The sequence below is a fragment of the Arachis ipaensis genome, chromosome B2 (genome assembly GCF_059453495.1).
Source record: "Arachis ipaensis isolate K30076 ecotype BB chromosome B2, ASM5945349v1, whole genome shotgun sequence".
Taxonomy (NCBI): domain Eukaryota; kingdom Viridiplantae; phylum Streptophyta; class Magnoliopsida; order Fabales; family Fabaceae; genus Arachis; species Arachis ipaensis.
Genome location: NC_142437.1, coordinates 28,567,868 through 28,592,013, shown reverse-complemented (window position 1 = coordinate 28,592,013; position 24,146 = coordinate 28,567,868). Strand labels below are relative to the sequence as shown.

The 24,146-nt window shown below is 36.5% G+C and overlaps 2 protein-coding genes and 2 pseudogenes across 8 annotated transcripts; 2 read left to right on the top strand and 2 right to left on the bottom strand.

The window, feature by feature from the left end:
* Positions 1 to 984: 984 nt before the first annotated feature.
* Positions 985 to 1,716, bottom strand: LOC107627078 (uncharacterized). The gene has a single exon (XM_016329945.1). It carries the CDS (start codon positions 1,714 to 1,716, stop codon positions 985 to 987), a length of 732 nt encoding a protein of 243 aa, XP_016185431.1.
* Positions 1,717 to 3,446: 1,730 nt separating this feature from the next.
* On the top strand, positions 3,447 to 9,073 carry LOC110269202 (uncharacterized; annotated as a pseudogene).
* A 355-nt stretch (positions 9,074 to 9,428) lies between these two features.
* On the bottom strand, positions 9,429 to 15,159 carry LOC107625166 (putative LL-diaminopimelate aminotransferase, chloroplastic). 7 transcript variants are annotated; one of them, XM_088505512.1, is made up of 11 exons: positions 14,485 to 15,159; positions 14,033 to 14,097; positions 13,872 to 13,927; positions 13,526 to 13,582; positions 13,347 to 13,407; positions 13,132 to 13,251; positions 12,890 to 13,000; positions 11,835 to 12,473; positions 10,936 to 11,052; positions 10,753 to 10,815; positions 9,429 to 9,877 (listed from the first exon to the last, which is right to left on the bottom strand). In XM_088505512.1, exons 8-11 carry the CDS (start codon positions 11,892 to 11,894, stop codon positions 9,827 to 9,829), a joined length of 291 nt encoding a protein of 96 aa, XP_088361638.1. In that variant the 5' UTR covers positions 11,895 to 12,473; positions 12,890 to 13,000; positions 13,132 to 13,251; positions 13,347 to 13,407; positions 13,526 to 13,582; positions 13,872 to 13,927; positions 14,033 to 14,097; positions 14,485 to 15,159; the 3' UTR covers positions 9,429 to 9,826. The 7 variants fall into 7 exon arrangements, 4 of the variants coding, with proteins under 4 accessions (XP_088361638.1, XP_088361636.1, XP_088361639.1 ...); XM_088505510.1 differs by having other exon boundaries at positions 11,835 to 11,902; positions 12,368 to 12,473; positions 13,347 to 13,927; XM_088505513.1 differs by lacking the exon at positions 13,526 to 13,582 and having other exon boundaries at positions 11,835 to 12,466; positions 13,347 to 13,391; positions 13,611 to 13,927.
* Positions 15,160 to 18,323: 3,164 nt separating this feature from the next.
* On the top strand, positions 18,324 to 22,552 carry LOC107627077 (uncharacterized; annotated as a pseudogene).
* Positions 22,553 to 24,146: the final 1,594 nt, after the last annotated feature.

The window sequence follows — 24,146 nt, the reverse complement described above, 5'->3', positions numbered from 1 at the left end:
TCTTCCAACCAAGAACGGTGATATACGTCCGTTCCTTATTGCCTCTCCAATCATTCGATGTAGCACATCGACAACCAGGACAAATAAGAAGGGAGAGAGTGGGTCGCCTTGTCTCAAACCTCTTTCCATCTTGAATGGCTTAGATGGCGAGCCATTTATCAAAAGTGACATAGATGCAGTTGTCACACACTCCATGAACCACGCTCTCCATTTATGCCCAAAACCCATCTTCTGTAAAACAGTGTCAACAAAACTCCACTTCACTCTATCGTATGCTTTCTGGAAATCCAACTTTATTATTGCTACCTCCTTTTTCCTCAACTTAAGCCAGTGTACAGTTTCATACGTAATAAGTGCCCCATCATGTATTTTTCTTCCCTTAACAAATGCACTCTGAGTCTCCCCTACTAACCCCGGCATCACTGCCCTCATCCTGCTGACTAGCACCTTCGAGATAACCTTGTAAACGCACCCCACCATACTAATAGGTCGTAGATCTTTGATCTCCTTTGCACCTACGAACTTGGGTGCTAGTGCCACCCAAGTGATGTTGGTATCCGCTGGTAATCTGCATGTCTGAAAGAATTCCAGCACTGCTGCCGTGAATTCAGTCCCAATCTCACCCCAGCACCTCTTAATGAAATTCGTGTTGTACCCGTCACAACCTGGCGCTTTAGATGACTCGCAGTCCCACACAGCCTCTTTGATCTCTTCTGCCGACGGCATCTCTTCTATATTTATAGCATCCACCTCATCTATCTTGCCTACCAAACCATCTCTGAATCCTATCATAGGAGAAGCTTCTTGATGATATAAATCCTTATAGAAGTCTCTGATAGCTATCTTGATTCTCGCTTGATTCCTGACCTACCTGCCGTTTATTACCAGAGTATCAATCCTATTATTCCGCCTTCTTGATGAAGCTATATTGTGAAAGTACCTTGTATTTTTATACATCTCCTTCGCATGTCGGGACCGAGACATCTATTTCCAATGTACTTCCTTTCTTACATACCATCTCTCACAACAAGTAACCAACGCCTTTCTTCTAGCCTCCATCGTTTCATCATACACTCCATTGCTCACCAGGTCATCAATCTTCTTGATTTTTTCCTCGAATCTTTTAATTTTGTTATCCATCTCACCAAAATTGGCCTTATGCCATCTTCCTAGCAGAATTGTCAGCGCCTTCAGTTTATCTGTGAACTGTATGTCCCCCAACCCTCTCCACTCCTCTTTAACCATACTAAGAAAATCGTCATGTGTGAACCACGAATCAAGGCTTCGGAATGGCCTTGGGCCCCCCCTCAGCTTTTTGTCCTCCACTATTATAGTAAAATGATCTGACAACCCCCTAGGGCCACCTCGTAGCCGAGTCTCTGGAAACTCTTCTAGCCATTCCACATTAACCAGTGCTCTATCTATACGACTGCAAGATCGTCCTTGAAACCATGTAAACTTGCGATCAGTGAGTGACAGATCCACTAAGTGCATATCTTGTATCCAATCTTTGAATTCTTCCGCAGACCATGGTAAGCTAGTTGCATCTTTCCTTTCCTCCACATGTAATATTTCATTAAAGTCATCCAAAAAACAACAAGGAACCTGGCATAGCCCAACTATATAGCTCAGCTCCTCCCAAACACGAGTCTTCTCATCTCTATTATGTGCGCCATAGACCAAGATAAATGTGCAATTGAAGCTATTCTTTAACATTACTCATTCAACACACAACCACCTCTCTCCCTTATAGCAATTATTCATTTTAAAGACCCCTTCATCCCATATTAATAAAAGACCACCAGACGCACCATCAGAGCCTACATATTCCCAACTTGAACCATCATGCCCCCAAATTCTTGTAACGTCAAAGTTTGTCACAACCTGGCGTTTAGTTTTAATCAATCCTAACAGATTTAAGCCATATTTTTTCTTAAGATCCTTCACCATTCTCAACTTCCCCTCCCCCCGTAACCCCCTAACATTCCAAGCACTAATAATCATTAAAAAATTTTCTTACACACCTATTTTTTATGTTTGGGCTTGCATCGTCTCATTTTCTCCTTCTGCTTAGCCACTTTCCTTTTTCGAGCTATTTTTTAATTCTGTGCCTGGAGGATCGTCATGATGTCATCCTCTTCATTACGAAGCATAGCACCTGACTTTTTGGCCAGCTCCCAAGCCCTCCCATTTTCCAGTAATTGTTCCCTCAATATTGAGCTCTGACTGCTGCTGTCTTCTGCTTCAACTTCGGTACCTCTGTGGCCCACTTCATCCTCTAAATTGTCATCCTGGACATGTTTGAGAAACACCTTTCTTCCATTTTGAATCAGGAACTGATCCTTGTAAGCATCATTTAATATCACGCCCCTATCCGCACTGATCACCTCCGCTTCTCCACTTCCGCCGGCTTCCACCCGCCGTTGTTCCGCTATGCCATAACCCCTAACACCGTCCCTCTTTGCTAATACTTCTGCTCTGCCATTCATCCCACTTACGTCGTCGTCCAACGTCGCCTCTTCAATGGTTCTGGCATCTTCCTCCCCTACACGAGTCAGCCAGCAGTGTAGGTCTCCGACCAGCCGAGTCCCGCTGTGGCTCTCCCCATAGTGCGTGCCGTTCTCGCCCTGGACGAAGGCTTATCCCTCAGATCCGCATACCTCGCCCTCTCCAGTTCCAGACCCGCACCCGGTACATGTCTTGGGTACCCGAACCGTTTTCATCACAATGGGCCCGGTAGCTGTCTCCTTTGTTGCTGATGTCGTTGGGCCCATCAATGCCAGCTTCCCCTCCTCAAGCTCCTTGTTACCGCTGGCCCAATGCTTGGTTAGGCCACTCTTTTTTTGTTTGTCACTAGTGGGCCATCTGCCCAGCCCATTAACCTCACATGTCAGTTTTTTCAGAATCTACCTCATAGCTCATAACGTACCTTCCCCCCAAATTCTGCAATCCTTGATTTTTGCCACTAACTGATTGATTTCGGCCGATTTCTTCGCGCTTGGTATAATTACTGCCATTAAGCCATTCATTCAAAATTAAATCTAGAATTACTATTCTGCCCTTGTCTTCTTCCTCCTCGCGTGCTACCGTTATCACCATCGCTTCGTCCTGGCTTCCTTCATGCAAAACTTTCGTCCCCTGCCTTTGCCTTATGACCAATCCTGAGGTCTTATTAGTGTTTTCATGGTTCCATACTACACCTATTCCTTCATCTCCACTGTTTCCCATGCATTGCAGATTACATGCCTCATGACCAACTTCCTTCACCAAAACATCAAATCTTCCTGAGCCAACTGTGATATGGATCCATTCTTGAATCACATCCATTACACAAGTATCAATCTGAACACATCCTACAGTAAAAGAATTATATAATTCTGTCTCTCTATCACATCCAACCACTTCACCCCATTGACTTCCTATCGTTTTGAACGTGTTGACTGACCATGCGTGCAGTGGAACTCCAAAGCATTCCAGCCACACTCTACGAGTTTCACTATGGTCTGATTCCTCCCACCTCCATACACTGTGGAACAGTTGTAGGAGGCTATTCATTTTAAAAGTGTATGTTTCCTCAGCATGTAGGACACTATCAAACGTTAAAAGCGCTTTGTATGCTCCCATTTCCCGAATCTGTACGACGTTTGGGATGTTCTTCGCAACCAATTCCTTCAAAGAATCAAAATTAATAGCCTTCGTCGTGCCTCCGACGAGACTTCGCTGCAGCCATTTCAAATTCTATGTCGCTACTGTTACTTCTACCTTCTTTGTCTATCCATTTCCGTACAGGTCCTTTTCAACCTTCTTTATTCTTAGTTCATGTCCAGATGACACAGGATCATGCTGCACTGCTTCCGTGCGTGGTTCCCGAGTATTGAGTTCTTGCCTAACATCTCCCTGTCGTTCGGTAATTTTCGCTGTTCCTGGCAATCTTCTGTACTTAGCTTCTCCCACAAATACCACTTTCCCTCTCAGCCTCAGTCAATTCATTTCTGCGATTGCTTTCAACGCCCCTTCTTTTGTTGTGTACCGAATAAAAGCAAACATATATAAGATCCCACGTTTTTGTTTTCGGGATAGGTATATATCATTGATGTGTTCCGTCCAGTTGAATAATTGGAATAATTCTCTCTTTGATGCGTCCTCAGGAAGATTACTCACGAAAATGGTAAAGGATTCATGCTCCAGCCGCCGATACTCTTCTTGATTCCAAACCCTAGGATCCTTGCCATGTTCCCACCCAAGCTCTCGCTCGCTCTCTCTCTCTCGCTCTCACACTCATCGTTTTTTAAATAAAAATATGTACACAGAGTTTTTTCTGCTTTGTTATGCTTATACTGACACCATAACTATAGCAAGTGAACTAATTTGGATCAGTGGGAATGCATCCGCTGTTAAGAAAGTAGTTGCAGTCATTTAACATTAAAGAGAAAGTATACCTAGAACAATGTGATTAGGAAAATAAATTATGTTTGAAGAAAAGCATCAACATCCATCTATAGATGCTTTTCGAAAATAGACAATGAGTGGTAACTTGAAATTGTCTTTTAACTAGTCAAAGAGTTAGAAATTATAATAATTATGGAACATGGTTGAAATTCCATTAATACATATAAAAATTTTCACCTGCACAGCTCCTATTGGTAGCTGGTTTTACTAGGTGGTAGGCTACAGTGCCAGTTGCATACCAAAACAAAAGAGGTTTGTTTGTTATTAATATGTGAGGTCCTTTCCTTTAAAATTTCATTCATTGTTTCAATGATTCATTTATTCTTTTAACTTAATTTGCAAAAAGATGTTTATCAAATAGTCTTGTTCCTGAACTGGTAACTAAAAGCATGGGAGTTATTTGCAAATAAATACACATCGTTATCTATTATTATTTCAGCAATTATTATTGCTTAGAAGTTATTACTCAATGTTACTATTTAATCAGGTGTGCCAAATCCTCTCTGTACCAAGATTAACCGTACATATGAATATAAGTTTAAATTTGGTTGAATTAAGATTGGAATGGATACTTATTTTCTTCAATAATTGGTATCAGACCATTCAAACCAAACTCAACTACCATGACTCAAAAAGCAATAAACTTAAACAATAAACATGAAGTAAATAAGAACTTCACAAAAGAAATAACTACAGACCCAATTAAAACTAAAACAATAATATTATATGATCAGCACAATTTATTATTTAATATCAGTAATTAATAAATAATATTTAAAAATATAGTATTAACTATAGTTATTAGAATCGAACTGGTGATCAAACTGGTTAAGTTACTGGTTTATTGGTTTAATGGTTCAACCGATAAATCACTGTTTAAACCGATAAAATCGGTCTCACGTAAATAAAAAATATAAAATAATCAAAAACTTAAAATTAAAATTTGAAATACATATCTACACTAACATTTTATGAAAAATCAAGTCTCAAATTCTAAAAATAACTAATAGAAAAATATAGAATTTATCAATACTACTACAATAGTATCTTAATTTGACACAATAAGAGTAACAATTCATTCATAAAGCCTGTCATCTAACTATAATATCAATAGATTTTAACACTAGTATCAAAAGTCAAAACAAATAATCTTAATCACAATACTAATATTTAAATAGATCAAGCAAATTAATAAATTTTTAGTGAACTTTATATTTATATTAATAATGGCACATAATTAAAATATAATTAATTCAAAAAATAAAAAATAAAAAATTAAATTAAATTAGATATTTATAATATTATGTAATTAAATGTATACTATATAATTATTATTTGACATATGCAATAGCAAGAAGCATGGTGACTTAATGGCAAGGGAAAGAGGTTGCATTCCCAAGGTTCCGAACCTTCGCTTTAGCATTTTGACAATTTTTACAACAGACCGGTTCAGTTAGACCGGTTGTATCGGTTTTCACCGATTTTAATCGGTTTCTTCTATTCTTATCGGATTCTCTTCCTTAAACGGTTCAAAACATAAATCGAACCGACTTAAAATCCGGTTCACTAATTTTTCGATCTAATCGACCGGTCCAGTTCGGTTTTTATAACTATGGTATTTATTAGACTGCTGAGTGTTGACTAAAAATATCAACCATTATAAATAAAATTGTTGATGCTTGAGACTGTCTCAAACTAAAACCCCAAGACTTCGTATACTTGTTTATATAAGCAGGACATTGTGGACACGTGATTGCTGGGAGTATTACAAGTTAGCACCTGTTATTAGAGTTATTTTGCTTAGCAGATAAAAATCATGTAGTATTGTGCTTATATATTGTATAGTCATGAAAATGGATGAAGATTAATTACATAACTATAGCAAGTGAACTAATTTGGATCAGTGGGAAAGCAAGAAGAATATAAAGCTTTTACTCTCTTAATAATGTTTGCACTCATTCAATGTAGTTGCAGTCTGCCAATTTGCCTGTTTAACTTGAGGGTTTTATAAGTTAGGATGAAGTGCTAGCTTAATTTATCCTGTCCTTCCAGTCTGTAAAGTAAATTGGTTAGGGATAGTTAAGCAAAATTTTTATATAAAAAATATAAGTAAGTTGAATCAATCAACATAAAGGTCAAATTACTATGGATCTTATTCAGACTTACGACCTTAAAATTTTATCCTTGATGCATTTAGATAACTTGAATGCCTAAAATTTAAGATGATTTACTTCTTGTGTAAATTGAAGCATCCAATTATTTAGTATCCATTTTGGCTCTCTTAAGTGTTAATTATGCTAATTATTTGCAGTTACAAATTACAATACAGAAAAGTTAACTGGTACTGTTGATGTGATGAGCTCGATTTCATCATTAGGGGACACTTTTGCCATGCTGAATGATGTTGACGTTTACTTGAACAGACCTTCTATGGCTGGTGGAGTTTGGTTTTAGAATCCAATTCTAGAAAGACAGGAGCTACTTTTTCTATGTTTAAAGTCCAGCCCGAGGAAAATGAATTTCAGACTTGTCTTAATGCCTATTTTGGTCCAATTTCGGAGCAAGAGAAGGTACCACCCATGAATTGGAAGAACTCAATAGAACTATAGGGGATCTTTGCATTAGAGCTTACAACTTATGGATATTATGGCTATCTGATGAACTTTCTGCCATTGTCTCACGAGATCTCAAACAGGATGATGCTTTATGTTTGAGTACACCCTGGAGGGTAAGCACATTTGCTTTTACTAAATCTCAATTATCATCTCCTTTGCAGTTATATATAAACAGATCTCATGGAGTAATATATCCAAGAAGCCTGCTTATTTTTTGTTTGCTTGAACAGGGCTGGGAGGATACCATAGTCAAGCAAGATCAGTCTGATGAGAACCAATCAGATATGAGAAGAAGAAGAAGAAGAAGGCTATTGCTATTTTTTAAGGCCTTCAGGCATATCTATCTAGCGTGGAAGCATGTTATGACATTTCCTTTTTTTTCTCTCTTTTAGGTGATTATTTTTTATGTGAGAACTAGCTCAGGAACACAATTATCTAATATATTATTCTTTATTATTAAAGTTTAAGGGACAGAACATCTTGTAGTTATGTGATAATTATTACATTTTACCTTTTTCTTTGTTATGCTTATACTGACACCATAACTATAGCAAGTGAACTAATTTGAACAAATATTAACAAATATTGACATTCGAACAAACAGGGTGAGCTATTGTTATGCTTATTACGCTGTTTGCTATCCACAACTCTATATTGTGTCACAATGGGTTGGTTTTTTCTTAAATAAATTTGGTGGTTACTTTTTCCTGTAGGACTGAAATTCAATGGCACCCAAGGAAATGCTTGACGCATAAGATTCTTAAGAAAAAGCCCCAGAAGGGTTCAAAGAACGCAAAACCTATTACAAGACCGAAAACTGTGAGAGTTTCTTCAATCCACCACAAGTTCCTGAAGATGGTGAAGATATTGATGAAGATATGGTAAATCTTTTTATTTTATTTTATTTACTTTTTACAGTCATTTTTTATAAAAGTCTTTAGTTTGAACCTTTAAGAGGAACACAAGCAGAAGTAAAAAATCTGTAAATTTGAAAACCTGCTGTTTAGCTGTTAGATATGACCAGATTATTTGCCAGAGCTAATTAATGTTCTCTTTAACAGGCCGAGGAACTTCAGAATCAGATGGAGCAAGACTATGACATTGGGTGAGCTTACTTGTTTCCCTCCATTCCCTCTGATATTTTTTGATGTTGTTTTCTGAATCCATGATTGATGAATTCTCATATCACACTTGCTCAGGTTAACAATAAGGGATAAGATTATACCTCATGCTGTGTCATGGTTTATTGATGAGGCCATTCAGGGAGAGGAGTTTGGAGACCTGGAAGATGATGATGAAGACGACATTGAAGAGGATGATGATGATGAGGAAGATGAGGATGAGGATGAAGAAACCAAGACCAAAAAGAAGGTATTTCATGTTAATTGCTTTGAAATGCTGAAACACTTGTATTTCTTTAGTTAGTTTTGTATCTAAAGTATTTTATTTCTTGCCATCACCTCCGCTGTGGCGATGATTTTGTTTGGAATGTCATTTCAGCCATCACACAAGGTAAGATAGTCAATTTTGTAATCTAAATTATAAACGAAATAGGGCTTGATGCTGAGGCCCATAAGTTTATTCTTTCTAACTTGTTTCAACGTTGACTGGAAAATTTTAGAAGGGTGGAAGAGCACCGGCTGGTGAAGGTCAACAGGGTGAGTGACCTCCAGAGTGCAAGCAGCAGTAGAAGTTTATCTATTATGATTTATGCAGTAGCTGAAAGCTTTCTTGTTGGAGAATGTCTGTTGAAATAGTAGGGTTCATGCGGTTTTGTTTTATGATGCTTAATTTATTTTTCTCTTTTAAGGTCTTGGTAGTTTGAATTGTTGGTCTCCATTCTCCTATTTTCTCTACATGTTTTGGAGAGAATGTTGTTATATAGTGTTAGGATCTCGTATACTTCAAATATATAGTGGGAGTGGAGTTTGTGGTTTACTGGCATTGTCTCACCGCACCTTGCTTATTGGTGTTAAGTGTTTTTTATAAAATTTGAGAGCTTTGTGAAATTCCATTGTTTAAAAATGAGTTTGGGCTTTAGAATTAATTTTTCATCAGTAGTTTTTTAGACATAACCGATCAAAAATAGTGGAATGCATTAGGTTCTTGTGCAATTTGGAGATATTGATTCATTAACTATGTTTCTTTCAGTACTTCTTTATTGGAACCACTAAGCATAGATGCAACTTCATCGAAACTATTTTTAATCTTTAAAATCATTCTCAACTTCGAAATCATGCAGTTTTATGATGAGCTATCATGAAGGCAGGCATGCTCAGATATTATATAACTTTCAAATTACAAATAATGATGAGTACCCAAATCTATGCTAATACGTTTGACTAAAGGTTTTACTATCCATAATGACTTGCAAATAATAAAGTTGGATTTTGAATTAAATTACTCCAAATATGTTTATATTTATTAACAAAGGAAGCCTACTACTACTACTACTATACTACAGTACAATTCATGTAGGGATGATATACACAAGCATTCTTTTTTCTTTTCTTTTCTTTTTTTCCCTACAGAAATACATACTTAAATACAACACCATCTCAAATCCTAGGGATAGGGAACTGGAGATTTCAGCTCCAAAACACAGTTTCCATTGATTGCACCATGCACTCTGAAACTGTTTGGTCTTCTTTATATTTTCTTCTCAAGGCATCCATCACAGTGCTCAACTTAACGGCAGCAGCTTGATAACTAATATAACTGAATTTGGTTGAATTAAATGTTAGCTTATTGATCTAGTTTGGTCAGCTAGTGTTCCAACTTGTTTTCCACACAAAGCCTTTGATTAAGACAATCTGCCACAGAATTAAAGTACAAGAAATAAATTAGTTAGATTAAGGAAGAGCTAATTGATTGCTTTACAGAAAACTTCAGATGCTAATTAGCATGCCACCCCTAACCCCTACGGCCCTGCCCCATTCTCTGAAGGAAGAATTTTCAAACCCAATCAGAGTAAGTGGTCAAGGCCAAAGACATGGCATAAAATGCGATTTTAAGTTGGGGAGATTATGTTTTGGATTTGGGGGGAAGGAAATAAAACAAATTTGAAGGCGAGATATATCACGGTAAAATGCTGAAGCAATTGCACTTCTTAATGACTACATGGATAAGAGATGGCCTCAATTCCCAAGCATCATAAATTTTGATGTGGAAAATAATTAGCAACAAAGAAAAAACAAAATAGAATTAAAAAATGAAGTAAAAAACATAATAGATTTAAAAAATGAAGTAACTATATTTTTCAATTGTGAATTAAAGCTTGTTACTCTGAATTAAAGCTTATGTTGCATAGTTCATTTTGAATTAAAAGAAGGCTAAATATCCATTTTCAAAACCAGAGTGAAGAACTTGCAAAAGTTTACCCGCTTAAATCTATAACAAGTCGTGAATTTGTTTTACACTAAAATTTCAGTTGAGAAAAGGCATATACTATGCAACAGACAAACATATGAGGATGTGGTTGGAGGCTCCTAAAGACAAATATGTCAAAATATCTTTCCTGAAATTCTACAAGGATAAAAAAAGGGCACCTCTTATTTTCCAGTTAGCATTGCAATGAATTATTTTTACAATTGGAACTAGGACAAAAAAGTAAAGTAGGTATGGAAGGATACAAGAATGAAAAATGGGCAAAGCAAAAAAAGCTCTAGAAGATGTCAATGCAACATACCTTTTCACCTTTTTCAGCTCCATAACCACTATATCCTTCTACAGTTGATAATGCATGTGATCTCTGATACATGGAAAACAAGATATGCTAATCAGTTTTCATGAGAGAGGGAACAAAACATATATTAGTGCTCAAAGTCTACACTTGAAAAATATAGAAGCTTCATTCACATTGAAGTTTTACCTTTGACATTGCAGAAGTTATGGCATTAGGAATGGGTTCAGTAGTATCACCAATTCCAAGGCTTATTACTTTGGCATCAGGGTACTTAAGCAAGTGTGCATTCCTTCTTCTAGCAATCTTTTTTTTTCAAAAAAAAAAATTAAAAAAAATATGCACAGCAAAGGAAACAGGAGAAGTGAAAAGTGAGGGAAAAAGTAGTTGCATGTCATATGAAAAAGCAACGTCAAAGGTTGAAAGAAAGAGAAGGATATTCACTTTCACATTTATTACATAATGTATATGAATAATGATTGAGTAAAATGACACAAATCCCACAACTTATTCCTTTATGCCTCTCTAGTGATAGATAAACAAATCTCAGTAATGAAGTGCTTTGTTAAGGAGTGAGACCATGTGAGATATTACACCTCATTTCCTTTTTGGATACTTAAAAATAATTAATCAAAGTTGTTTCCTTTAAAATCATTTGACGAGTTAATCAAAGGCATCCCTTGTTAACATTACATGCATGGCTCTGAAAGAATATTAATTCTGTTCAAGTAGAAATAAATTGACTTACCCATAGTCAAACTAAAAAGGGAAAACTGGTCACAGAAAATAAATAAATAGAGTACTTAAAATTTTCCTAAGTTTATCATTGACATGTTCTTTATCCTGAAAGAATTTGCAATCTTTCATCTCGATATATAGGGAACATCAAGCTCAATGCCTCAATACATTTCCAATTTTTCAGTCCCCTTCAACATATGAAAATCATTTATGTAAATAATCTTTTCGGTGCAAAGCTTCCCGTGGGAAGAAATCATGCATAGTGAATTTCCATTTGAACTCAAGTACATACGAACTAATGAACTACCACTGCTTGAAGGTTAGCAGAAAGATGAAGTAGCAGCAAATACCTCCGGAAAGAGATACCCGGCTTGAAGTTTAGCAATATTTCCATTGCGAGAGACCTTCATCTTGTAGGCTTCAAAGAAGAAACAAAAAATTTTATCTTGAATACTATATAAACGGAGAAACGTGTATGCTCTTTTTCAAGAACCACCATGACATTACCAATAACCCTTCCAGAACACAATCCACTAGATTCCACTAGTAATCTAGTACAAGCCAACCCATCCAAATTCAGCAACAATAAAATAATTTAGGCTCTTCTTTTTGGATCCAACACACGGTTTAAATTTCATTTGAATATCAATAGTCCACACATAAGTCTAAAATTACGAGCTAAAAAAAACTTGTAAAGGATTATGTGCCTGATCCTTTAATAGTAACAGCACAAGACTACCATTCCAAGGCAGTTAAAAATCTCGGAAATTGCTACCCAAGAAGCTTGTGTGATGAACTTCTCACTCAAGAAATTGCAAAAGGGGACCATATAGCTAATGCATAGTGGGATAATAAGAAGAACAATCATGATATTCAAATCAACCCGAAAAAAAGGGAGCTTTGTTTGCATGGTATCGGTATTAGCTTCTTGTGGTGCCGCAATGCATTTGCAAACGCCCAAGCTCTTCACGGGCAACGTCACCTGACTCCTGCATTAGGCCAGATATAAAGACGACCCCCCAGAACAAAAATAAAAACTTTGGAGGGCAAAAAGAGCAAAGAAGCAATTTTGATTAAATCTTTTGAGAAAAACGATTTCTGGGTAAGAAGAGGTCCCATTATCTGGGAAGAGGGAAATGAAATGGGGTGCACTGAAGTGGAGGGAAACTATCTGGGATTGAAGGTGGAAGGAGCAAGGAAAGTTGAGGAAGAAGAAGAGAGCGGAGTGGAGAGGCTTTGTGTGATGAACATTTTAGGAGCTTGGGGTGAGAAAGGAGCAGAGATTACTCCTGAAATGAATATGTTTTTATCCAAAACTATGAAACAATGGTGCGGCACTAAGCCTCTAACACTATGTAGTATTAGTAGTTGTAATGGTAAACGGGTAAGAAAGAAAATCAATCACCTCAGGGAAAGAAACAAAAGCATTTGTTGAAGATGCAGCATCTAAGGGAATGATGTTGTAAGCTATCAAGTCCTCCGTTAACGCAGAATCTGATTCCATGACCCGCTTGAGCTGCAACATAAAGAAAGCAATTGAAGGAAAGCCCAAATCTAGGAAATATTTAATTCTGATTGAAAGGACAGATACAAAAAGTTTCAGCAGCTTTAGATAAGGACTTGAGGAGATATTATCTATACATATACCTGGAGAGCAAAAGCAAGTTTGGAATGCTGGAGAATTGCGGCCCTCAAAACCAAATGAAATGGATAGGGCAGCCTTGATATCTAGTCTCTCTTTCCTTTAGCCCACAAGCACTTTGGCATCTTGAATGTTTCTCATAAATTTGGACATGTTAGATTAAAAGATTAAAATTAAAATTTTGAAATGAAGGATGGAATGATGTAACAAGAAACATTACCTTGAAGCTGCGTCTTTCTCTAACGTCAATAGCGGTTTCTAAGAGCTGGCATTTTATGAAGCTGTATTATCATCAATGGCTAATTCAGCCAACATTTGAAAGTAATATTGCCACCACAGTAAAAGACAAAGAAAGAAAAAGGAGGGCAGAGAAGGGAAACGGGAAACTGAAGAACAGACCCTAGCAATGGCTTCAAGAGATGGTGTTCCAAGAAGATCAGTCATGAGTAAAAAGACCTTGCATTATTAAAAAATAAGCACATACCTTGCATTAAATCAAGCAAACATTCCAATTTGTCTTGATATAAGTTCACTCAGTCCTAAGAATACATAAGTCAAGCACTTTAATCAAACAAATAGAAAGACATAAGCATGCAAGAGATTTAGAGCTCATTTGATTTCCATTTATAAGCTGCAACATATACTATGATAAAATCTTTACAAAGAAATTCTTCAGGAACATAAAGTTTTCAACAAAAGAAACATAAACCAAATAAGCTCTTTTACAAAATTAGCATAAACTCACAAGCTCTAATTTAATAAGATGATCACATGGGTGAAACCCGCGACACTTCAAATTCACTGCAGACAACAAAAACAATAAAAAAGTGCATAAAAGATATCATCTTAGTCCAATTTGCTTCATACCAAAGAATAAAATGTAACAAGCATGACTTTGACATTAACTTGGAGACGGTCTCAAGAAACATGCCAGGATGTACTAGATGCGACTTCCTTCCTGTCGCACTCACCTGATTATAATGAAAGTTATACATGTTATGTTGCTATAATTTGCATTCATGCATAAAACTTAGGGTGAGTATGTTAACAGAATCAAGATGGGGGAGAATGTTTCATAGATGAGATTTGTGTATAAAATTTTAAATAAGTTCTCACACAGGAAAAGAGAGATGATTTATTTTCCTAAAGAATTTGCTAAAAATCCCCCCTAACAACTAAATGACAGAAGAAAAGGAGTGCATTGATATGATGGGTATAATATTTTTATTGCCTAAAATTTGCATAACACAGTGTGTTCTCCTCATCTTAGGCTTTTCTACCCCATTCTAAATTTTTACTTCTTACTACTCACACTTAACATACTCCAGTTAAGTAACACATTTGCCGATTCAACTTACCCTTTCAGCATTTCCTTCATTATCATTACCAGCATTGTCAACACCTTCATCTTTTTCTTGCATTACATTTCTTATCATGCCAAGCATAGTATCTCTGGGTTTCAAAGCCACCAGTTTGGCTAAGAAGTTCACCTGCACCGACAAAAGTTTTAAAAATGCATATATGAAGTCTTTTTTAAAACAATGACAAACAAAATGTAGTACACTTTTAGGTTTCTGTATGGATGAAGTAAGACAAAAGCAGAGTATTTTAAATAATATTGCCCTTCAAATGAGCACCATGTTAAAATCAGAATAGGGAAACTACATATCAAGCACAACTCTGGCTCAGGAAGAGTATATAATCCGAAGGGCTGACCGGTGGAACAGAGTTGGCACCGGCGGGACAGTAACTGCGGGACAGTAACTGCGGGACAGAGGCAGGAGGCAGGAGGCAGGAGGCAGGACCAGTGACGGTGGTTTCGAAGCTCAAACGGTGGCTGCACGATGGAGGAAAAGGAGGTTTCGACGGTGACTTCGAAGCTCGAAGTTGCGACGGCGGCAGTAGCAGGCCGGTGGCTGGACGGAAGTTAGGGAGTGAGGGAGGAGCTCGATGACCATGAGGAAGGAGTAGCTCAAGGTCAAGGGTGATGGGGGGGAGTGCTGCGCGTTTTGTCGTTTTGGAGTGAGGGTCGGGTAATGGTTAGGGTTCAATCCAAGCGGCGCCGTTTTTGGCTTTTTGCGAAAATTCAGAAAACTGGTCCGGTGCCGGTTCGGTTCGACTGACCGGTTTTCGACCGGTTCGACGGTCTAATATCGGTTTTTCAAAATGCCAGTTTTAGCATCTGTCAGAATCGTTCTCTCTATCAGTTCGCGGTTTGACCGGTTCGACCGGCCAGTTCGAACCGGTTTTTAGAACCTTGAGAATGAATGAAGGAAGGAAAGTTAGGAACGAAAAGGGGAGGGGCACACCACAGAGCAACGCGTTCTTCGTTTTCCCCTTATTCAAGAAACCGGCCGGGTCACGGTTCGATTTGATCAACCGATCTCTGGCCGGTTCAACAGTTCAATTACGACTTTTGAAATTGCAATTTTAACATTTGTCCAAGTCGTTTTTCGCAACGGATCACAGTTCAATCGGTTCGACCGGCCGGTCCGAACCGGTTTACAGAACATTGATTAAAACCATTCTCTTATGTTGTTTTTTATTTTAAATTGCTTAATATAAATTATACTTTCTGTTTTTTTATCAGCTTGTTTTCACATAATTTTTGCATTTGTTTCTTTCTTCACATGAATTGAAGAGTAAAATTGAACTCAATAAAAATTGCAATGTTTGATTTAAAAATTCTTTTTCCTAACAGTATATTTTAGTATCAAATTTTCAATTAAGGCGCACATACTTTTCCCTTTTATTTCCTCCTTATAATATCTCCTCTTTAGTATAAAGTTTTTTTTATGCTCAGCTTAAAGATTTCAAATTGGGAATTTAGTACTTGTTAGAGTTTTATATTCATTAAAAGAGATTAAATTGAGTCTAAACTAATTTTTTTCATGTCAATAAAATTTTATCAGGCCTCTTAATAGGTCCCCGTTAATAGAGGCTCACAGAGCCGACTTCCGTCGCATCCAAGTTCTGGCGTTCTGCGTCGCTGGCATCTGGTCTGCCTACATCTACCAAGGCGTTCTTAAGGAAACTTTAAATTTTTTGTTTTTTTTCTTTTCTAAATTTGTTTTTCTTTTTTGGAATGGTTCAGGTCTATGAAGCGGTTCGGTCCAAATGGCGAGAGGTTTGAGCACCTTACATTTCTGAACTTGGCACAGAATGTGGTTTGTTTTATATGGACTTACATAAGTGAGGCCCTGTTCTTTGATATCTTATTTATTTTTGTTCCTTCCTTTTTGCAAGTTATAGTGTAGAGCGTAGAATGAAAGAAACTCTGCTCTGTTTGTTCTGCTTTGTGCTTTGTGTGCGTGTTTTGGTTAGGGATCTCAACGGGGCAGGGCGGGGGCGGGAGATGCCTCCCTGCTCTTCATCACCGCCCTTAGATTTGCTCCCCATTTTCGTCTCCATTCTCCGCCGTGGGAGAATATTGCTCCCCATCCCCATTTTCTACGGGGTCCCATTTTTCGCGAGGATCCCATTTCCCATCTATCTGATAGTTCTAACTAATTATTAATTTTCATATGATTAGAGCTGCAAGTATCCATCATATACAAAAACAGCAAGATTTTATACAAAAAGTCTAAATAATACGATGGTGACTTCTTTCGAAATGACGCAGTGGGAGGACGCAACGGCAAGCTAAAGGACAAAGCAGTGGACGAGGTGGGAGATGCGGCAACAGAGAGGAGAATGAACACGAGGCAGAGTTACAAAAAGGAACTCCGCAAATAGAAAGCACGATGTGGTGAGGGTGATGGCACGATGAGGTGTGACGATGCAGTGAGAAGGGAGAGTGGCGAGGGGGTGGCTGCAGAGAGATTGGATGGAGTATGGATAGCGTTAGAGATCTCTGAGTTGAAGAAGGGTTATGTAAATGAAGATTAAGAGTTTTGTGTGTGTGTGTGTGTGTGTGAGACGCGCGCGTGTGCGCGTGCGTGTGTGTGTTGTGTGTGTGTGTGTTCAATAAATTTATAAATTTCGGAGAATAGCGGGGACGGGGCGGAGATCCCCGCTCGGATTTCGCGCCTGCCTCAGAAAAATTTTGTCCCCCATCTCCATCCCCGCAGAAAAAATTCTCCACAGTCAAATCTCCATTTGGGGCAGTCCCCGCAGGGATTCCTGCGTCTCGGGGAGTTTTACCATCCCTAATTTCGGTGTTATTACCTATGTTAATTTAATATTACAAAAAAAAAATTTTTTATCTAACTTGTGCTCTAAGGCACATGTTAAGATAATAAATTAATTTTTTTTAAATGTAAAAGAATTAAATTTTTAATATATTTGTTTTTTATTTGTTAAATAGAAACATTTAAAACATTCTATTAAATATTAATACATGTTAGTTAAATCCAAGAAAAAGTTTACAGTGATTAAGATATAGTCAAGTGGGAGCAGTGGTGATTCCCTTTCATGGTCTCACTGGAGTTGTGGAATTACCAATACTATTGGTCCAGCTATTAGAATCGAAGCAGGGGCGCATGTACATATAAGTAAAGGGAGGCAATGGCCCCCCAAAATTTTAGTTTTTATTTAAAAAAAAAAATTAGTCTGGTCCCCCTTTCTTTATTTCCCAGCTCCCCTCTCTCTTTTTGTTCCATAACTTTCCCAACCCCCTCCCATTTAATTCCTACAAAAAACCCAGCCCAATATCCCATTTCCTATCCCTTTTTTTATTTCCCAGCGTACAACCAGTCTCCCCCTTTCCCCTTTCCCGCCTTGACTTTCCAAAATTTCAGTGAACAACTTTTTTTATTCTTCTTCTTCTTTATCTCTTTAATCTTCTTATCTTTTACGGTTTTATCTCCTTGACTCTTATTTTTTTTTTGTTTTTTGCAGATTAAAAAAAAGATAGTAATTCAATAAGTGATTCTTCACTCCTCTTTCTCAAAAAAGGTTCTATTTTTATTCTTTTTTATATATTTAGTTATTTACTTAATTAGTTAATTTATTATTATTTGTTAATTAAGTTTATGTTATTATATGTTAGTTTGTATATTTAGTTTTTTTTATTAGTTAACTATTTAATTACAATTTTATATTATTTATACTAGGATGTTAGTATTATTGTTCTGAATTTTAATATTTTATTTTAAATTGAAATATAATTTTTATATTTTATAAAGATTTAGACTGTAATTTGCACTTTTTGCTAAATATATTTTTAATTATAGGAACTTATTTGTCCATTCGAATTATGAGTAAGTTCAAAACTATTGATACATTTTTAAAAAGAAAAGATCAAGAGAATGAAGATGCTTCTACTATTACTACTCCAATACTTGAGGGGTCATCAAATTTCATTACTTCAAGTTCTCAATTGAATAGCTCAAAGCGTCCACGACTTCTTCCAAATCAACTGGATATTTTTTCGTTTGGAAAGAGATCCTAGAATGCGACCAATGATTTGGAAGTTTCCTCCAAATAAAAGAGATGAAATCCGTCGGGCTTATATTAAAGTTGGGCCAAATCAACCAATTCTTGATAATTATCCATTTTCTGGTGATAAAAGTCATCGTCGCTTTCAAGCTTCATGGTTTAAATTGTTCCCATCTTGGTTAGAATATTCTATAGAAGATGATGCTATATATTGTTTTCCGTGCTTTCTTTTTGCTAAGGAACCTTCAATCAATACGGGTTCAAATGCTTTTATTGAGAATGGTTTCAGGAATTGAAAGAAAGTAAATAGTGGAAAAGAATGTGCTCTTTTGAATCACATTGGCAAAGGTCCTAACTCATTCCATCATAAGGCGCTGAAATCATGTGATGATTTGATGAAACAATCACAACATATTGACAGACTTCTTCATAAGCAAACATCAGAAGAGATTGAAAAGAATCGAATTCGACTAGGAGCATCTATAGATTGCATTAGATGGTTGCCATTTTAAGGTTGTGCATACAGAGGACATGATGAAAGCCAAAGTTTAAGCAACAGAGGTAACTTTTTGGAAATGTTGAAATTTTTGGGATCTTACAATGAAAGAGTGAAAAAGAATGTTTTGGAAAATGCTCCAAAAAATGCTAAGTATACTTCAAATTATGTCCAAAAAGAAATTCTACATATTCTTGCTACTAATGTGAGAAATTCAATTAGAGAAGAGATTGGAGATGCCAAATTTTGTATTATTGTTGATGAAGCTAGAGATGAATCTAAAAAGGAGCAAATGGCCATTGTTTTGAGATTTGTTACTCTAGATGGTTTTGTTAAAGAGAGATTCTTTGATCTTGTGCATGTCACTGATACTTGTGCAACAACTTTAAAGAAAGAATTGATTTCTGTCATTTCTCATTATAATCTCCAAGTTGAAAATATTAGGGGTCAAGGGTATGATGGTGCTAGCGACATGCGGGGTGAGTGGAATGATTTGCAAGCTTTGTTTCTTAAAGATTCTCCACAAGCATACTATGTGCATTGTTTTGCTCATAGGTTACAATTAGCATTGGTGGCAGCTTTAAGAGAGGTACTTCAAATTCATGAATTTTTTACTCAATTAAACTCTATTGTCACTATTGTTAGTGCTTCTTCAAAAAGACATGATCAATTACAAGAAGCGCAAGCAATTGAAAATGCAAACTTAGTTGCTCAAAATGAATTAGAAACAGGCAAAGGTGCGAATCAAATAAGCATTTTACAAAGAGTTGGGGATACTCGATGGAGCTCTCACTTTAATTCTATTTGCAGTTTGGTAAAAATGTTTACTGCTACCAACATTGTTCTCAATAATATCATTGAAGACGGGACAACTTATGCACAAAGAGGTGAGGCTTATGGTGTTAGTAAAATATTATTGTCATTTGAATTTATTTTCACTTTGCACTTAATGAAAGAGATTATGGAAATCACTAATGTTCTTTACCAAGCACTGCAACAACAATCTCAAGATATTCTTAATGCAATGCATATTGTTTCTACATCAAAGTTACTTCTTCAACAATTAAGAGATGGTGGATGGTGCAATTTTCTTGCAAATGTTAAAGATTTTTGTGAAAAATATGAAATTGAAGTCCCTAATATGAGTGCACAATATGTTTTTGGAAGAGGTCGATCTCGTCAACCAAGTGTGATAGTTGAGCATCATTATCGAATAGATGTATTCTTGACAACAATTGACTTTCAGATACAAGAGTTGAATAGTAGATTTAATGAGCAAACAATAGAGCTTTTGACTTTGAGTTGTGCTTTGGATCCTAAGGACAATTTCAAATCATTTAATATTGAAGAAATTAGCAAGTTAGCAGAGAAGTTTTATCCCCTTGACTTTCCTTCTAATGAGCTAAATATTTTGAAATCTCAGTTGCAACATTATCAGCATGATATACCAAATCATTTGAAAGGCATTGGTACACTTTTTGAATTGTGCAACAAGTTGCAAGAAACGAGAAAATCAAGAACTTATCACATGGTTGATAGATTAATACGTCTTGTTTTGACTCTACCAGTGTCTACAGCAACAACAGAAAGAGCTTTTTCAGCAATAAAAATTGTTAAGACAAGACTCCGAAGTAAGATGGCTGATGAATTTCTTGCAGACAATTTGGTCATCTATATAGAAAAAGAATTAGTAGCTATTTTCGACACAAATTCAATTATAGATGATTTTGAAAATAGAAAAAAACGTCGAATAGCCTTTTCATGATACAAAACTGTAAGTGGTAATTTTTATATATTATTGTCTTACTTTGATTGAGATTATATATATTTTTTTAATTTTATTAATAGAAATAATAATATAAAATATAACACTGCCCCCCTTAAATAGTTAGCCTAGCTCCGCCCCTGAATCGAAGCATTCAAGTATGTTACTTGCTGTCTTAACGGGACTGTTTCCTCGACTATGTAACCTTAAAATTCATGACTAAGCCTTTTTTTTTAATGACTAAGCTTGATACTAAAGTTTTCAATTTTATGATTATCTGTTTTTTTTCGGTTGGCAACTGTATCCTTCAGCTCAGCAAGTCAAGAATTAATTTATCGCTGATCGAAATTTCATTTAAGGCCAATGAGTTGCTTCATGTACAAGGCAGATTCAAATTCCAACACTTGTTTAAGCAGATTAATAAACTAACCACTAGACTATTTTAAATTTTTTTTGGACACAACCATCCCAAGTTTGTTACTATCCTTTTTTTTCATTATATGGGCTCTTCAACCATTTCTTTTCTGGAAAGAAGCTTTTATAGAGATTTTGGGTCTATCTCCCACTGCATGGCTGTGATTTATTTGTTTATTTCTGTGTCTTCAGTATACTAGTTTTTAAGTGCGATTATTTTTATTTTTTTATCTGCTTGCAGGTACTGGCAAAATCTTCAAAAACTGATTCCAGGTCAGTATAAGTATATCACCAACACTATTTCATGCTCCAGGAAAGCTGAATTTTATTTAAGATAAATCAAATCGATTCAATACCACAATATATATATATATATATATATATATATATATATATATATATATATATATATATATATATATATATATATATATATATATATATATATATATATATCGAATCAACTCAAAGTGGTATAGAGTCTTTTTTTTTATGTCTATTTGGGTTCAGATAGAATCATATTAGGCGTAACACCATGTTATTACCAATGGCATATTAACTTGCATTTCTAAGTAGTAATGCACTATGTTTAAGCTTTCTATTTTTGTTTCACATCATTTCACATTTTCACTTGTAGGACATGAAAGATATATATTCGGTGAAGTTTGGGGGGAAAATGTTTCCTTATTGTTTACCATCTTTATGTATGTAAAAATGGAGAAGTCTATGATCATCTTTTATATAAATTCATGTGGACTGAGAATGCAGCTTAGCTTTCAAATTTCTCATCTTGGCTTATGCTTATTGGCAGACTAACTCGGACTATGAGCAAGTTAGCACATCCAAATGCTCCCCTTGGATATGGACTATGTTTCCTGAACCTTGCATTTGATGGATTTACAAATGCAACTCAGGATTCTTTAAAAGCAAGGTAATATAAGCAAACCTTGTCTCTCAATCTGTCTGATTGCTTATAAACTGCAAAAACTTCCTTGACACCTTCTTTCCCTTCATAATTCACTGACTCTATCCATTATTTTTTCCATTCTTCCTTGGTTGACACTACCATTACTACCACTCGCAAATTCATTAGCATTGTGGTATCTTCTCTGTTGAGTGGGAAGAATCTACAAAGACTGCAGAAGATTTAGCTATTTGAGGAGCAACCTTCAGAAAATTTGAATTCACACAGTGGTGTATCTCATATCAGGATTCTCTGTATGACTCTTATTACACGCCTCGGAGATTAACTTAAATAATTTTTAATCGGCTGTATTTCTTTATTGATATTAACTCAATTTTTGTTACTTAAACCAATGATTATTACAGTTGGGATAATGCGTTATGCTGTTATGTACATATTCAACTTTAAATACACTAAAATCTTTTATGGAAATACAAACTCAAAAAAATATTTACTTGTGTTATTACTTATTTGTGGTATTAAATTAAATATGTAAAAGATCATTTCTTTAATTCTTTTACAACAGTTAATCTAAAACACAGTCCCCTAAGATAAGGGTCTCATAAAGTTCTATGATAACATATGATTGTTGATATGGTCATAATAAATGAGATATAATTCGGTGAAATCCGTTACAAACTCGCCCACTTATGAGCTATAACTCGGCGCGGTCCGTTATGAGCCCACCCATTCATGAGCTATAACTCGGTATAATCTGTTATAAGCTCGTCCATTCATGAGTCATAACTCGGTCAAATAAATGCTTCCACCATAACCGATGATATAACAGTATATGAGAAAGAGACGTTATTCGCCTTTTCATAAACGACCTTAATACCAAAAGCGTAACGGAAAAATAGCCTACAATATAAAGCAAGGTAAAGTGTTCTTTTAAGATCATTCGAACAAGATAATATACTGACTTAAGCTTCGGAGTGCCTTTGCAGGTACACTCCCCCTCCTCTTTATAGCTCGTACTTTCACACCACAACACAAAGGAAAAGCTCGAACTCAAGAGTTGGACGTTCAGCCTCTGAGGACATAACTCGGTTATCACCTCTATTTCGTAAGCAAGATCAATTGGCGCCCACCGTGGGGCCGAAAATATAGAATTTTCTCTTTTGGTCCCATTGTTTTCGCTCGTACTCATGGCTGACGTACCACTTCCTTCACTATCCGAACTCATGCGGATGGTAGCCGAGCTACAACAAGCTAATCAACGGATAACTGACGAAAAGCAAATAATGGCGGCTCAAATTGCTGAACTGAACCATGTTCGGATAGAACATAACGACACTCATCACCAGCAGCCAGAGGATAATGAGCATCATTCCCAGCCCTCTCATGTCTCGGAGACTATCCGAGCTTATGTAATTCATCCCGAGGATGAAAAAGAAGAGTCCGATGAACTTGTAGGACCCTTCATGGAAGAAGTGATGAACTTTGAATTGCCAAAGAGATTCACCCTGCCACTAACCCTCACACCTTATGATGGGCTTGGAGACCCGAAGAAATTCCTCACAAAGTTCTGATCAATAATGATCGTCAACAGTGCATCCGACACTGTTTTATGCCGTTGTTTTCCAAATTATTTAGACGGTCCTGCACTTGATTGGTTGTGTGCTTTGCCTGCAGGTTCTGTTTCGTGATTTCAGCAACTGGCCAAGCTGTTTGAAGAACACTTCGCTGGGTCCGCAATATATCTGCATGACTCTAACTATCTGAACACTATCAAGCAGCGGTAGAACGAAAGTCTGAAGGACTATATGACTCGCTTCACCAAAGTCGCCATCAGTATACCCGACCTCCATCCCGAAGTCCATTTTCATGCAATCAAAAGCGGCCTCCGACCTGGAAAGTTCCAAGAAACTATTGCAGTAGCCAAGCCCAAAACCCTGGCTGAGTTCCGGGAAAAAGCCAAGGGACAAATCGATATCGAGGAGCTCAGACAAGCTCGGAAGTCTGATAAAACAAGCTACAGAGACGACGATAAAACTCCAAA

What these genes read in the sequence shown, in the direction of transcription:
- LOC107627078 (XM_016329945.1), bottom strand. Translation starts at nt 1,716, where the DNA reads ATGTTAAAGAATAGCTTCAATTGCACATTTATCTTGGTCTATGGCGCA.
- LOC107625166 (XM_088505510.1), bottom strand. Translation starts at nt 11,894, where the DNA reads ATGAAGGTCTCTCGCAATGGAAATATTGCTAAACTTCAAGCCGGGTAT. An exon ending in CCGGGTATCTCTTTCCGGAG is followed by an intron (nt 11,053 to 11,834) that starts GTATTTGCTGCT and finishes TGAAAAAAAAAG; the next exon opens with ATTGCTAGAAGAAGGAATGC. An exon ending in TAACTTCTGCAATGTCAAAG is followed by an intron (nt 10,816 to 10,935) that starts GTAAAACTTCAA and finishes TCCATGTATCAG; the next exon opens with AGATCACATGCATTATCAAC.